Here is a 16,922-nt window from a genome sequence, read left to right on the forward strand (position 1 = left end):
TAACAATCCAGAGGTTAGGGGCATAGAAGGAGTTGTGAAAGTGGCATGGATCTGCACTAGCATGTTTGCCCACCCCACCTGCGTAAGGGGTAAATACACTGGCAGAGAGGATGAACGCTCCAGTCAGTGGGTACCATGCAGCTCTGCTTTGCCTGACCCTGAAGAGACAACCTTTCTGTTGGTATTGTCTCCAACGTGTTGATCATTCTTCTACCAGAGCTAGTGTGGGTTGCTCAACTCTGTTCATCAGACTTTTCTGCTCCAAGATCAAGTGACTACCCTCACTTCCCAAATTTCCTTCATCTATTCCAAACCTATCCTCTCAACACTGCTTATATCCTAGGACTGTGTATGTGTTCTGCTGTCTCAATTATTGGGTGCTTGTGTACTCCTATTATTCCTTAATAAAATTTGTTAAACTTTATTTTGTTTGAGGTGCTGTGTGGTTTCTGGGCTGTACAGCCGTGTTCTAGCAGCATTCTCTCCTGACATTTCGCCTGCATCTGTGGCTCGCATCTTCAATGGATCTGATAGTAGGAAAGCAAGTGGAGTATTTAGACTTTAGCATTAACTCTTTCCCCCACCCTGGACACTCCAACAGGTATATATACTACACTTACTATCAGATCCTCTGAAGATGCCAGCCACAGATGCAGACGAAATGTCAGGAGAGAATGCTGCTAGAACACGGCTATACAGCCCGGAAACCACACAGCACCCCAGTGATTCCGGCTGTGAAAGCCTTCGACAATACTTTATTTTGTTCTTCTGCGGATTTCCTGCAAAAGCTGACCTTGGTACACATAGGATCTCAAGTTTTCTTGACCTTTTGCTAAGAGCCAAGAGTCTGCTCTCATTAATTCCTCCACTCTAAAAGGGACAGACTCTCACATTTTGGGTAACAGGACTGGGCTGTAAGAACATTTATTGATGAATAAAAATGTGTTCTCATGAAGCTTTTCCAAGAGCAGCCTGTTTTCTGCAAGGCTTGGTGTCTCTGCTTCAGACTGCATTGCATGTAGATCTCCCAGGCCTCTGGATGTGATGTTTGGCACTGTCAGCTTTAATTATACTGATCACCTATTTGACGGAAAAGGGAAGCCTTAGATTCAGTTTCCCTTCTCCCTCCCAGTCTGCCAAACAGGTGATCAGTGATGTCAAGATTGACATTTTCTGTTTGGAGCTATTCAGATGGTTGACATTCAGTACCTGATCTCGCATGTGGTATTGGGACAGTTCATACCTTTTGTGGCATGTTGAACTCAGGTACGACAAGGCATCATGTTTGGATTGTGGAAGGTTGGGTGATGGTCAATGACTTTTTCCATGAGCTACCTACAGATGCTTCCTGATCCTGAATCCTGACAATATAATTTGTCCTAAATGCTAGGAGTTTGTGTGTGTTTGTGCAATTTGAACATGTAAGGCAGTGAGCTCTGACTCACAAAAGTTTATGCTAAAATAAACTCCTATTTTATTTCAGTGATGTTGTATTCCATCATGTACCATGTGGTTGATACAGCAAACTGAAAGTAAGGATCATTAACCAGAAGTATGCATAATTGTTGGAGCTACATAAAAACGTTAGATAATTAGACATAGTGCTATGTTGTTAGACACAGAGCTAGATAAAATCATTAGATATAAGAACATAAGAACATAAGAACTAGCCTGCTGGATCAGACCAGAGTCCATCTAGTCCAGCACTCTGCTACTCATAGTGGCCCACCAGGTGCCTTTGGGAGCTCACGTGCAGGATGTAAAAGCAATGGCCTGCTGCTGTTGCTGCTCCTGAGCACCTGGTCTGCTAAGGCATTTGCAATCTCAGATCAAGGAGGATCAAGATTGGTAGCCATAGATCGACTTCTCCTCCATAAATCTGTCCAAGCCCTTTTTAAAGCTATCCAGGTTAGTGGCCATCACCACCTCCTGTGGCAGCATATTCCAAACACCAATCACATGTTGCGTGAAGAAGTGTTTCCTTTTATTAGTCCTAATTCTTCCCCCCAGCATTTTCAATGAATGCCCCCTGGTTCTAGTATTGTGAGAAAGAGAGAAAAATTTCTCTCTGTCAACATTTTCTACCCCATGCATAATTTTATAGACTTCAATCATATCCCCCCTCAGACATCTCCTCTCCAAACTAGAGTCCCAAATGCTGCAGCCTCATAAAGAAGGTGCTCCAATCCTTCAATCATCCTCGTTGCCCTTCTCTGCACTTTTTCTATCTCTTCGATATCCTTTTTGAGATGTGGCGACCAGAACTGAACACAGTACTCCAAGTGCGTTCAGTTCTGGTGCAGAGAAGGGCAACGAGGATGATATAGAGATACATAAAAGCAATCCACAGTCTGAACTTGGCTTGAATTCTGTGTCTTTTAGTAATTGATGCTATTTAAATCTCCATGATTTATCTTATTGTTCTAGCTTCGTTAATAGGCAAGGAGCTCTGCAATGCACCTGGATAAAACCATGGGCAAACAGGAATTAAGCAAGTGATTAAAGGAGAGAACTCCCCCTCCCCTTTTTGTCTTTTTCAAAGGACTTAGAGAGACATGATGAGAGCAGGATGTTGTTTTGCAGCAAAAGAGATGACTCATTGCAGGCAGCACTTCTAGAAATGGAAGAAAAACAAGGTCTTTTGGTTATTGGGGAGCACTTCCTAGAACTTATGATTGGAACCAACTGTTTCAGTTTAGTTGCAGTAGAAGCAAAATTAAGCTACAACCAGGACCCTGAAAACCATCTGTAAATAAGTTTTCCCTCACTGTAAATTTAAAATACAAATTTTGGATCCTTCACATGTGCTGTGTTCAACCGAAAAAATGTTTTTGACATCCCAGTAAAGTCTGTAGGTTTCAATCTCAGAATGATTTTTAGGGTATGGTGTTCTAGGGAAAAGCATCCTACAGTATTGAGTTCCCACGTTATGCTGCTGAGCAGAATCTTGGAGAGGTGGTCATTAGTTCTGGGTAGCACTTTATTTCAGTTCTTATTCCTTAGCTGGTGTTGATAAAAGAGAAGGAAAGAAAAACATTTTTCGTAGTAAAGAATCTTATGGAGTGAGCAAAAGATATTTGAAGCTTCTGATTCTGAATCAAAAGTTAGTTCTGATGTCATAAGTTTGGGAGAATTGCCTCCATGTTGACTGAAGTTCTTGTATTAGAAATAAATTGTTTTTTGGCTTCTCATTTTTTTTTTTAGAGTAAAATGTTGTCATGCTTGGAGTATAGAAAGGGACCATAATGGCTTGATCCCTTGTAATTTTCCTGATTGACCAATCCATTCTTTACTAAGTTGAGGACATAATTGCCACTCCATCTTCCTCTTTTCCAGCCTGTTCTGTTGTTTTTTGATTTGGGGTGTGTGTGTGTGTGTGTGTGTGGTGTGTGTGTATTGCAGCAGTTGAATTAAGACAAACTAGGAATCTTTGAAATTGTGATTTGGTTTGAGTTGAATGATCAACCATGACTTGGAAGCAATCCCAATTAACTCTGACTATAATGCACCTGATAGTCAAAATATGACTACAACTACAGCCAGCAGTGATGTAGTGGTTAAGAGCAGGTGTATTCTTATCTGGAGGAACTGGGTTTGATTCCACGCTCTGCCGCCTGAGCTGTGGAGGCTTAACTGGGGAATTCAGATTAGCCTGTACACTCCAACGCACGCCAGCTGGATGACCATGGGCTAGTCACAGTTCTTCTGAGCTCTCTCAGCCCCACCTACTTCACAGGGTGTTTATTGTAGGGGGAGGGGAAGGAGTTTGTAAGCCCCTTTGAGTCTCCTTGTAGGAGAGAAAGGGGGGATATAAATCCAACTCTTCTTCTTCTTCTTCTAAAGGAAAAGAAAATCCATAAACAATTTTGAGGGAGGCACGATTAGGACTGAGGCACTGAACTGTGTTGCATTTGGAAGTAACATATGTTGTCTTAGTATATTGCACACATGACTGTCTCAGAAGTGCTGCTTCTGATAAAAGGATAACTGAGAACAAAAAAAATTGAAACATATATTCAAATCTTTTAAAGAATCCTTAGGCAACTTTATATTCTCTAGAATGAGGGAGAAATTTCACAACACACAATGCTTTTGTGTTTAAGTAAGAAGAGCTATTTTACTTAGCTTATTTATTAAATATATGTGTCCCTTGCTCTTAGTGTGTTTACTTCCAAGGCAGCTTACAATCTTAAAAATTAAAAAAAAACAAAATACTTAATAAAAGAAGAAAAACACTAATGGGCCATCAGTAGTCTTATGAGCCTCAAATATTTGTGGTTGAGTACAAATGATTAAGGACCCATGTACAAGGTTGATGAAATAAACAACTCTAGCTGTATGTTTGTGTAGACCTCTCTTTTGATAGAAGTTCTGCATGTCAGAAGTAGGTTGCTGCCAATTTCCTACAAAATGAAGAGGGGCAATTTAAAGTACAGCACTCACACAAGGTGCTAAACTGTACCCATCTCCCCACCCCTGCAAATATCTCTTGCAGTTTTTCTCCAGACAAGGGTTATTTCCCACCTTTAAACCCTATTGCAAGAAAAAGGGTACAGGGAAGCCGTTTCAGCACTTTCAGTGACCTATATTCAAATACTTACTATAATGTCTAGCTTATGCTAGGGGTCGCCATGGTAAACATGATCTTTTTTCCTTTATTGAATGCTAAAGTGAATAAGCATGTGAAAATGCATAATTCCCGATACTGCGGGTCTGCAGTAGTTTGCATTCCCATCAGTAATCTTTCTAGTTCTGAAGGGTCCCCTAGCTCATCAGATTGATGATTTCTCTTACATTGTGGGTTTCTTTTTGTTCTGCTATATACTTTTAAAATACAATGTGTAAAATATAGTTGTTAAAAATATGTGATTAAAAAGAATTCATATGCTGTGGAAAGCTTCCCATGTAGAACCGACAACATCTCATCCAAGATGTATGTGAACAATCGGGGGTTCCAAGTCATCCAAACTTCACCTAGAAGCTTCCAAAATTCTCAGCTGGGTGGAACAACACCTGCTGTCTTTAGAGGCCCATCACATCCAGGGAGTTCTGAACGACAGGACTGACTGGCTCAGCAGGCAGAAGATCCTGGAGAGTGAATGGAAACTCAAACTGGGGGTTTTCAGATAGATACGCCAGACCTTTGGCATCCCGAAGGTGGACCTATTTGCCTCCCCAGAGAACATGCAACTCCAACTGTACATGACAAGATATTACCATCCGACAGCCCATGCAACGGATACTCTTTTAGTCCCTTGGGCATCCACCTTTCTTTACACCTTCCCTCCATTCCCGGTCATCCCACAGCTCCTGCGAAAGATATCAGCAGAGAAGGCGACGGTGATCCCAGTGGATCCGAAATGGCCCAGACACCCTTGGTATTCCATCATTTGAGAGATGGCAACATCGTTGCCCATGATTCTTCCTTCAATTCCGGACCTCCTATTGCAGTGTCCCATCACACATCCAAATCCTAAATGGCTCAAGTGGACCACTTGGCTACTGAGTGACTCCAACTGATGCAGAAGGGATATACTGCAAAGGTTGCCTCTACTATCCTGGCAACCCGCAGATGGTCCACAATTAACATCTACAACTATTCATGGAAAGCTTTTGACAGGTGGAGCAGACGACACAGCATCGATCCAGAACATCCCTCCATCAAGAACATCTTGGATTTTCTGCAACAGGGTTTTGATCTGGGCCTCCGAAGCGCGACATTACGTCACCAAGTTACCGCCTTGGCCATGGTGTGTCCACCACTGAATGGCTTCTCGATGTCAAAACATCCAGGCATCTTGAGCTTTTTGAAGGGAGTACATTTGTCCCAAATGCTGGTAGTTCACAGGTTTCCCTCTTGGAGGTTACACACTGTTTGAGCAGCTCTCACCAAGTCTCCATTCGAGTCCGTGCAATCCATCCATTTGAAGTGGCTCTGAATGAAGGCACTTTTCCTGATTGCCGTAACATCTTGTCAGAAGAGTTTCTGAGTTACAGACCCTGTTGGTTATCTCAAAATTCTGCATGTTTCACAAGGATCGGGTAGTCCTTCGTACCGACCCAACTTTCGTTCCCAAAGTGAAATCAAACTTTCACTTAAGCCAGGAAATAGTGGTGCCCAACTTTTTTCCAAACCCGACACACCCAAAGGAAAAGCTTTGGCATAACCTTGACGTGCACCACGCCCTCAAGGCATTCATAATCAGAAACGAAAGCATTTGAAAAACAGAGTTTATTCATTAATGTCACACAACCTAATCTAGACACCCAAATGTCAAGGGCGGTGATAAGCTCCACTTTAAAAGCCACCATGATCGAAACCTACAAGGCTTCCGACTTACCGATCCCACTGGACATCACTGTGCATTGCATACACAGCGCGGCGACCAATATTGCATTCAGAAATCATGCTTCGGTAGAGGAGATCTGCAAAGCAGCTACATGGTCTTTGATTTCCTCATTTGTGAGGCACTATAGAATTCACTCCTTCATTTCTGCTGAAACAGCCTTCAGCAGAAGAGTACTGGAGAACATTATCGAGGACTGATGAGGCCCACCTGTATTCGGGACACTGCTTGGGGAGGTCCGACACAAGATGCCCTCCACCTCCAAGAGAACGGTCCATTGGATACTTACCATGAAGGGCCTTTCTCCTGGTAGAGAGGAGGGCATCTTGGCCCTTCCTGGTTCTCTATTAGCCCCCAATATAGGTCTCCATTCCCTGTTATCTTTGTTGTTATTATTGTTGTCATTTGGTTCCTGTTGAGCCTCTGTAGTTCCTGTTGGAATCGTGTCACTTCCTTTTCTATTCTATATCCTACATGGCTTACTGCTGTGCCAGTGAGGATACTGGGGCTAAAATGGCTCCCAATGCGCCAACAGGAAATGATGTGACAAACTTTTTCCTGCCTCCTTGCTAACAGTGAAGAAGACAACCATACAAGATTCCCTTCTACCTACCAGGAAAAAGGCCCTACGCAGTAAGTATCCAATGGACCGTTTTCAGAACACTTAGGAAAGAAAAGAAGGGTAATATTTATTAGGAGTTTATGGTTAATGTTTGTTAATGTTTGCAAATCCGCGTGGATATTGTGTTAGGGTTACACACAATTTTACTTTGCACTTGTATACTCTCCCTCCCTCCCTCCCTCCCTCACACACACACACACTCTACAGTGTGTGTGTGTGTGTGTTTACTTTGCGTATTGTTTACAAATACTTCCAAGCTGTAAATGTTTGTAAAACGTTTGCTTGCAGTCTACCATATGAAATAATGACAGAAGATTGCAGAGCAATTGACATTTTTAGTGCTCAGCTATTTTGTTTATTAATAGCAGTGTATCCATTAGCATAGATGACTTATCAACCACTGACAGCTTGAATGATAAAGATCAATGGGTCTTTATAAAATCATTAAAGTTCTTGCTTTGTGTGAATTATTTACTTTTAATTGATGAAGTGAGCAGAATTATAGTTTGCTGACTTTTAAATGTTTGATTACAAATTTAAACAATTGGTTCAGTCCAAAAATTCCTTCAAAGTAGAAAAGCATAGGTTTGAATCCAGCCCATTTTTTTAGTAATAATCTGCTTTTCCTGATTTTCTTCATTCTTGCAGTTTGTTAGAGTTGACTGTAGTATTGTGCAAATAAGGGAGGGAACTGTGGAAGGAAAATGCCTTGCTGCCCATGGCGATACTTGTCCATGTAATTGGGGGTTAGATGTCAGGTGAGCACTTTATCCTATAAAAGCAGTTTATTCCTGAAGTATTTGCTCACATAGTTTGTTTGCAATATCTTGCAAAATAAAGTAAAATACATCTTTGAGAGTGTAGCCTCTCAATACCTCTTAATGTTTGAAAGAGTAAAAACAAATGTCTCTATTTTGAGGTAGTGTTTGAGGTTAGTGTTGGACTGTATGGGGCTGAACACACTGAAGCTTATGTAGACAAGGTGGAAATTATTTTGGCTGGACCTTAAACATGACCTTAAAAAATGTTATTCTTTAAAATCCATGTGTGCAGCTTGGCCCTCTACTGCAGCTCCTGGATAGTCAGGTGGTGTTGCTTGTCAGGGATGCTGCAACCAATGCTCACACATTCTAATTTCACCAAGGCAGGGAAACCACTCACTGACCAGATTTGTCAGATTTTTCCCTCTTTTTTCCTGTCAGGGTCTGAAGTGTTTCAGGAATGGCAGTGTTTGGTGACAAGAAGCACTGTTCCCCAGCCCTGTTAAACTTCCAGAAGGTGAAGGAAGCCCGTTATTTTAAAAACTTCCTTGGCAAACCTCTTTTATAAGGCACACCAAAATAATAATACTGAGGCCAAGATGTAAAACTTGATACATTAAAAGATTTATTTAACAAGCGAAGAGTTGGGAATGGGAGATGAATATCTTGTAGAAAAGAATAGACAAGGCATTGAAAATGTATATTTACAACAGACATCTTTGGCAGAGATGCAGCACTTGTTCTCAGGCACATACTTAAATAAGTTGGGTTGGTTTCAGTAAGCTTAGATGTTCCTCAGATAGTACAATTATTTAGATGGTACAGTTTCTTATATAAGATGTTACTCTGGCTAATGAATTACTTCTTACGCACAGGATCCCATCAGGCTTGATACTTTAACTTCAGTATCCTCACTCTGCCTTCACAGATAGAAAACCTTCAAAATAAAACATAAAATACCTTGAGGAAGGCAAAACCAAAAACCAATACCCCAGACTAACTGGTATTTAGAATTTTCCCCCTTTTCTGGAAGATATATCCCTAAGTTATATATCTGGTTCTTCAGCTTGAGCCCCCCAATAACCCAACCACTAGTACACGCCAGTCTGTGAATTATTTGCTTAAATCACAGCACACAGAGCTGACTCCACAGTAGGGCAAGACAAAGTCTCACACTGACTGCCACTACTTTCCTCAGAAACGTAATGTTTTGTCATAGCAAAGGCAAAATAGCTCTTTACTTCAGGAACTTCAGCTTCCAAAAGCCTCTCAGATTATTTGGTCAGCGAGTTGACTTCCTCCCACTTCTTCCTCATCTAATCATTAGGCCAATCAGAGTGCAGGATTCCACAGCCAATCCAGTGGCTTCTCCTGTTCCTCAGAGAGCAGCAGTGGCTTAGTGGTTAAGAACAGGTGCATGCTAATCTGGAGAACCGGGTTTGATTCCCCGCTCTGCCACTTGAGCTGTGGACGCTTATCTGGGGAACTAGATGAGCCTGTGCACTCTCAACACACGCCAGCTGGATGACCTTGGGTTAGTCACAGTTCTTCCGAGCTCTCTCAACCCCACCCACCTCACAGGGTGTTTGTTGTGGGGGGGAAGGGAAAGGAGATTGTAAGCCCCTTTGAGTCTCCTTACAGGAGAGAAAGGAGGGATATAAATCTACACTCTCCTCCTCCTCCTTCTCTGTGCCTCACTCTGGATGTAATCAGTAATTGCTCCTGATAGACAGAGGTGGGATCCAGCAGGTTCTCACAGATTCCTGAGAGTAGGTTACTAATTATTTGTGTGTGCCGAGAGGGGGTTACTAATTGGTGATTTTGCGACGTGATTTTTGCCTTAGTTACGCCCCTCCTCTCAGCAGTAGCGTGCAGAACTTGAAGCAGTCTAGCAGGAGGTGCACCGGTGTGCATGGCAGCCTGCGCCTGCGTACATTCATTTCCCACCCAAGGACCGGCGCAGTGGCTGCGTCCTTGCCACAGTCCTGGCCAGGAATGCCCCGCCCCCGGAATGCCCAGCCATGCCCCCGTCGTGCCCCGCCCAGCCCCATTGGCTCTACGCCACAGTTTGAATCCCACCACCATGGGAACCTGTTACTAAAATTTTGGGATCCCACCACTGCTGATAGACCTGCACTTCAAATCCACATATTTCTACAGTTTGTCACAGATGCCTTTAACTGTATTTGGTTTGTTCATCAATTGTTCCTTTTTGTGGACCTGACACCCAGAATGGTCATTTGTAGTTTTTCTTAATGGGGCCGTTTTTGAAACCTGTTTGGAAATATAATTGGTCCAAAATGCAGCTATCTAACTGTAGGGAGGAGTAGGCTGCTGGGAGCATATTGCTCCTGCATCAATCTGTATTGGTTGCTACTCAGTTTCAAGGCCCAGTTCAAAATGTTGTTTGTATAGTCTTGAATGGTTCATGTCCACTGTATCTCAGAGATCACCTCCTTCTCTGTATACCTGATCCATCTCTGAGGCTGTCATTTGGAGTTCTTCATGTGTACTTACTATCCAAAGTGTCATAGGTGGCTGTGAGACAAAGGGCTGCTTTTTGGCTTTGCACGAAACTTGTCTCATCTGATCTCTGCTGGCATTTTATTGTATGCTAAAGGTGGTCCTTTTTAGTAGGTCCCTTACTGATTATGCTGCCACTATAATAGATGGGTTCAGCTGGTATCTTTTGATGATGAGTTTAAATAATTGTAAAAGGAGAAACTAGTAGTCACTTCACTGGTCATTGGCTTTGGCTTTTTATTTGAAGTTTGATTTTTTTTGTCATAACCCACACTCAGGATTCATTTGTTGAATGGAGGAGTAGGATATAAATGTTCTAAATAAGCAGACTGTCTGGAATTCAACCATTGTAATTTCTATCTCTTTTTAACTGCAGCTGATGTTATTGATGCTTAAATGTAACTTAAAGGGCTTGGATTTCTGAAACAATTCCAACTTGTCACTATTAAAGTGCCACAAAGCAGGAGATATGCAGCTGGTACATATCTCGTATTTCACTCCAACAGCCATCTTCTGGGGCTACCAAAGTAACTGCTGTCAGTACAGCACTGTCATGTTTCAGTTTGCTCTGAAGACAATTACAGTCTTGCTCATCTCCCACACTGTACTTTTAAGGGAAATGTTCTCTTGATTAACTTTCATTAATGTTAATTGGAATTAGGAGCATGCTGCCACTGTTATGGATTTTCAGTGTTTATGTTCCTGTGGACAACATGGACTACTTAATTATGTTTAATATTGCATAAAGAGAGAGGTATGAGTCGGAGAGGATGTGTGATTTGGGAAGATGTGCTTAGCCTTGGAGTACTATTGATTTGCAGATGTGTTCTCCCAGAAGCTTTCAGGGTATAACTGCAGACAATTTTTAAAAGGATTTGAAGTGCATTTAGGGCACAATCCATTATGCCCTGGGCTTGTTCTCATTCATTTCCAAGGAAATGCATAGATAGGGAAACTTCCATATGGATTGTGCCATCTTTGAGCATTCTGAATCAGCCCCTCTGCCATATCTCCGGCAGCCCATGTAATGGAGAGGCAGCCATCTAAGATCAGAATATGCTGTGCTGTTTGATTTTTCATTAATGGAAAATAATTTTCTTATTCCTTAAGAAAGTCCTCTACCCCACAACTTTAATGCTACAGTTCTAAGTGATTTGCACAAAACGTCAGTTTGGAAACTGTTTTATGCAGAGCACCACAACTCTACATGTTTTTGTTTTCTACATTAGTAGTATCTGCTACAGTAAATAGCTCATAAAAATCAGCTGGGTCATCCATTGAGCAATGTAGCAAAACTGTATTATTCATTGGTTAACAGCATTCTTATTCAGTCATATTTTTATTCTACCTTTCATCCATTCAAGGTGGTAATTATTTATTTAAAATATTTATTAATCACTATCTTCCTTATGGAGCTCAACGTGGCTTTCAGTAAAGATAAAATACTTAAAATAAACACATTAAAAATACAAAAAACACCCAAAAATTTAAAATCACAATTCAGGACTGCTAATAAACTTAAATCCGTTTCTAAATAGAACTAGCTTCAACTAGCTTCTAAAGATCAAAAGTGATGAACCAGAATTCCTCCCTATAATTATGGTGCTGCCCTCTGTTGTATGCCAACAAACTTATTTGATTGATAAGGCAGTGAGGAGGGCTTCTCCCTGTGATCTTAGTTCTCAGACAGGACCATAAGGATGATCCTTCAAATATCCTGGTCCCAAACAAAGTGAGGCTTTAATGGTCAAAACCAACACCTTGAATTGGGTCCAGGAGCTGATTGGTAACCAATGTAATTTGTGTAATGTTATGGTCACATATTCCTGATAGCCCAGGGATAGGGAACCTGCGGCTCTCCAGATGTTCAGGAACTACAATTCCCATCAGCCTCTGTCAGCATGGCCAATTGGCCATGCTGGTAGGGGCTGATGGGAATTGGAGTTCCTGAACATCTGGAGAGCCGCAGGTTCCCTACCCCTGTGATAGCCTAAACCTGACTAGCAATCTAGCTGCAGCATTCTGCATTAGTTGCAAACTCTGAACACTCTTCAAGGGAAGTCTCAAGTAGAGCACATTGCAGTAGTCCTGTCTAGATGTAATGGACCAGGGCAGCTAAATCTGACATGACTGACAGGAATGGGCACAGTTGGTGCACCAGCTGAAGCTGGACAAAAGCAAACCACTCCAGGCTCTAGGTTTTCTAAGATCACCTCGAAACTGCAAACCTTGCTTTCCTAGATGAATATCCTGGACAGGAGGAATCTGAAGTCCCTTGTCTGCCTTTCTGTTAACCCAAGAACTTCTGTCTTGTCATGATTAAGTTTCAGCTTGTTCATCCTCATGCAGCCCATTACTGACTCCAAGCACTGGTTCAGATCATCAACAGCATCCTTAGAGTCAGATGAGAAAGAAAGAAAGAAAGAAAGAAAGATATGGATGGGTATCATCCACATATTGGTGACACTGGAGCTCATACCTTCTGATGAGTTCTCCCAGTGGCTTTCCATAGATTTTAAGTAGTATGGAGGATAAGATCGAACCCTTTGGAACCCAACAGGTCATCCATGGGGCAGAGCAGGAATCCCCCAACATCACTCTGAAACTACCCTCCCCCAATAGGACTCAATCTACTGTAACACGGGTATTACAATCCCCATCCTCAAGGAAGCATTTACCACTCTGCTTACCCACTCAGCCAGCCCCCCTTTGGCAGTTTTTATTGGCCAGGGATAACAAGAGTCAAGAACATATTTTACCTCTCCAAAGATCTTTTTCATATCCTTGGGTTCCACAAGCTGAGAGGCATCCATATAGATCTGATAAGTAGGAGCTAAAATTACATCGTCTGAATATGCATCTATGCCAGCATCTAACCTAAAGCAGATCTAGGCAACTTTTTCTGCAAAATAAGTAGCAAATTGATCACAAGGGATTACGATGTGGTCAGAATCCAGTTCCCTGGGACTATTATGTAAAAGCCCTTAGACCACAAGAAATAACTCACCTGGTCAATTACATGTAGAAGCTATGGTGGTGGAGAAATATTGCCTTGGGGCCACCATCACTGCCACAGAATACCGGTAGGTTCTAATGTGAACTTTCTGCCATTATCACTCTCCCACCAACTTGTCCACCAGCCATCTCTCTAGCCATCATCTCTCCTCTTTCATCGCCATCAATTCCCTGGCACCCTCTTGTCTCTGTACAGAGGGGTAAGGGGGTGGAGAGAAAGTCTTTAGGATTCTTGTGAATTTGATTCTCATAAGAACCCTGTGAGATGGACTAGGCTAAGAAAGAGATACTGGCCCAAATTACCTGATCTAAGATCTGGCCACTGTGGTACATGCAGTGCTCTCTACTTGGGGTTGCCCTTGAGAAGTATTTGTAGACTTCAGTTGGTACAGAACCCTGCAGCCAGAATGCTGAGAGGAATGAGTCCTGGGGCAATATCGCTCCAGCCTTTTCTCATCTACACTGGTTCCCAATTTGTTTCCAGGTATGATTGAAGATGCTGGTTTTGATCTTCAAAGCCCTATATGATTTGGTACCGACATATTTGGACCCACCCCCCAACCCACTATGATCATATGAGGAGGCCTTGCTTTGGATGACCTCCCTTCTGAGAACAGGTGGGAGATGACTGAGAAGAAGGCCTTCTTGATTGTAGCATCAGAACTTTGGAACTGCCTCTCTAGGGAGACTCATCTGTCCCCTTGCTTTGCCATCTTCTGCCAGCAGGATTTGTTTCATTTTGCATTTCCTCAGTCATCCCTCCTTCTATACCAATGTTTTAATTGCAGTTTTATGTCTTATTTTAGCTCTGTTTAAATTGTTTTGATGAAGTATCTATGTGTTTTGGGGTAAAGTTGATTTTATTGGTTTTAAAGTGTGATTCCATTGTGTTTTAATGTGTTGGCTGCCTTGCAAAGGCAGAAAGGCAAAATATAAATTAACCGAAATAAATAAATTTAATTTAATCCACGTCTCCCCACTCCTGGTCCAATACCTTTCTAGTGCCCCTGTTGAATGCTTTTTATAGATGAGCAAAGTTTATTGGCTAAAATTTCATCATTATTATCCTACTTAGTCATGCACGTGAAAGCACATTCAGAAGTGTCTAATAGCGAACATATTTTGTAGACAAGAAACTGAGTTTTTCCCACCCAAGGCAGTAGTCACAAAATTCATATATATGATGATCTGTTTCTCAGTGGAACCTGACATTTTGTCCTACAAAAAAAAAATCTAATATTTTCCCCTGCTGTGTTCTTGTTTCTCTCTGTCTGATAGTCTGATACCTACTTCTGCATGTCTCTGCGATTGCCAGTGGAGGAGGAAGCCTATGTAGGTGAGTATTACCCATGTGTCAAGAAAATCATAGTCGGGCTCGGGAGAATCAATCATGGCTCCTGTTGCTCCACTTATAATGCATTCATCATGCCTAATGCAGAGACAAAGTAGAGGGAACCACTTAAGGTGGGGATAACAAACTGTATCTGGAGACACTCATGACTAATAGTACTTAAGGAGCTTCGTGTAGATGCCTTTGGCAGCTGGGCCGAAATGCTCCCATTTGTAAAGTATTGGCTTTCTGTCTGTGGCTGGATACTTAATTCCACTCCAGTGCACAAGCTGTTTATTTACCTGCTGGTTCAGGCTGTAAATCTCTTTGCACTTACAATAAGCAATAGGCACAGTAAGATCTTACTTGTCTGCATCATACACTTGCTTTGTATTGAGACATGAATGAGATGACAGATAAATGACAGACTGTACCACAGCAGCGTATCAATGTTTAATTTAAGTAACTGGGCCAGTAAAGTAAGCACCATCTGTTACGTGTGTTCTTAAAATGCTCCCTTAATTTAAAAAAAAATCCATTTTGCTCCCAAACATTTGGCTTTGCTCATAAGGCTGTACATAGCAGAATGGAAATCTATAAGGAATGGCTAGAGAAGAAGTTATCCTAAGGTTTTCTTCTCTCTCTCTCTCTCTCTCTCTCTCTCTCTCTCTCTCTCTCTCTCTCTCTCTGAGTGTGAGTGAGTGAGTGAGTGAGTGTGCAAAATAAAATTGTGTGTTTTTCTCCCTTCTTGTTCAGAATAGATTTTTAAAAGGGAAAGAAAGGTTTTATCCTTGCAGTGTTATATTATGTTTTCATAAACATACTGGCATGGGCTGGGCTAGAGGAAACAGGTTTCATTCTTTTTTAAAACTTTTTTCCTGTAAAAGGAAAGCTGTGGTTTGGTTATTGTAATGTACAACATTTACACTTCTCCTTGTTGTGTCACCAAGCTGTCTTTTGGGTATAAACCTGGTGTAGCCTCCAGAGCAGCCTCATGGAACCCAAAAGGCCATTAGAATGTATCCTGCAGCCTAAATGCAATTAAACACAACCAAACATGAATAGAAGTGCCTTTGCCACTGCGAGAACAGAGCTCATACCAGCAACCTAAGTAGCTTAAAAGCTGCTGTCCTGGGTGTGCGTGAGAAAGTGGGCTTGGAGATGTATGCTGCCAGCACGAAGGACACCAGGAAGTAGAGGCAAAGCTCTGAAGAGGGGCAGAGCCAGGAGGAATTCTGGGCAAACTCCCAGGAGGGGCAGAGGAACTAGCAGAGACTGGAATGGTGAGGGTTACATCCATCGGGAGATGAGCTGGTGTGTGTCCTGTTCAGGGGGCTTATTGTGGGCCTGGGTTTCCCCAGATCATATGCAAATTGGCTCTTAACTATTTAATTGTATCATAAACAAAGAAATCAGTATACCCTTAATGGATTTCAGTTAAATCACACCTTTGCATTAACTTGGGAACTCTCCTAAACAAAGAATAAGATAATATAATCTTTGAATGATTATGACATTTTTGTTAGAATAATGAAAACTATTACTGCTTGATCATGAAATGGGCCACGTGTGCTTAACTTCTACAGTTTTTGCAATAAGAAGGTTGAATTATATAGCATGTGTTGTTTATATATCCTAGGATTGACAGGTGGACTCCATTGTCTTATTTATTCTATGTAGTTGTGTCTACCTTAATGAAATAAGAAGTAGATTCTTTTCAGAGATGATCTAAAAATTCAGCAATTAATGGCTTTTACCTGATTTCTGGGAGAAATGAAAAATATCTGAAAGAAGAGTGTTTGTGAGTGTGTGTATGTGTGTATCTGTGTGTGTGTGTGTGTGTGTGTGTGAGAGAGAGAGAGAGAGAGAGAGAGAGAGAGAGAGAGAGAGATGTACTGCATAGCAATGTTTCTGATGACTAAAGCACAATTGCTTTTTAAATTAATGTTGGGTATACTTCAGTCTTATCAAGGCTTCCATTAGAATGGTAAGAGCAGGAATTCTGTATAAGAGTAAGCTATGTGCATTTTGCTTAGTAGGTGAGGAGGAATGGCTCATCCAGAGTGACAGGTAACTTGCCTTGCATTTATTTAGGCTTGCTGTCTTGTGTATATACAGTAATTGAATATCTAATCCTACCTGATTCAGAGAGGAGCAGAATTAACCATGAACAACAGAAGCTGATTGGAAGTAAACACAGCTAGAGCAGTGACTCATGCAGAGAAAGATAGTGGGCAGAGCCACTAAGAGCTACCATACTCTTCTAGGCAAACGATGGTCTCCATCCAGAGTCAACCCAAGCATCTTATAAAACAAATTATGTG

The 16,922-nt window shown here is 41.7% G+C and overlaps 1 protein-coding gene across 6 annotated transcripts in view; it reads left to right on the forward strand.

Annotated features, from left to right (window-relative positions):
* The window catches only part of PAM (peptidylglycine alpha-amidating monooxygenase), a 220,633-nt gene that overhangs the window by 79,609 nt on the left and 124,102 nt on the right, over nt 1-16,922 (forward strand). For all 6 annotated transcript variants that reach the window (XR_007245071.1, XR_007245072.1, XM_048503652.1 and 3 more), the window contains exon 4: nt 14,547-14,604. Coding sequence is in view for 4 of the 6 variants with exons in the window: in XM_048503652.1 (XP_048359609.1) it covers nt 14,547-14,604 (58 nt within the window). In the remaining 2 variants the exon portion in view is untranslated. The remainder of the gene's footprint in view (nt 1-14,546; nt 14,605-16,922) is intronic.

Source organism: Sphaerodactylus townsendi, linkage group LG07 (genome assembly GCF_021028975.2).
Source record: "Sphaerodactylus townsendi isolate TG3544 linkage group LG07, MPM_Stown_v2.3, whole genome shotgun sequence".
Lineage (NCBI taxonomy): Eukaryota > Metazoa > Chordata > Lepidosauria > Squamata > Sphaerodactylidae > Sphaerodactylus > Sphaerodactylus townsendi.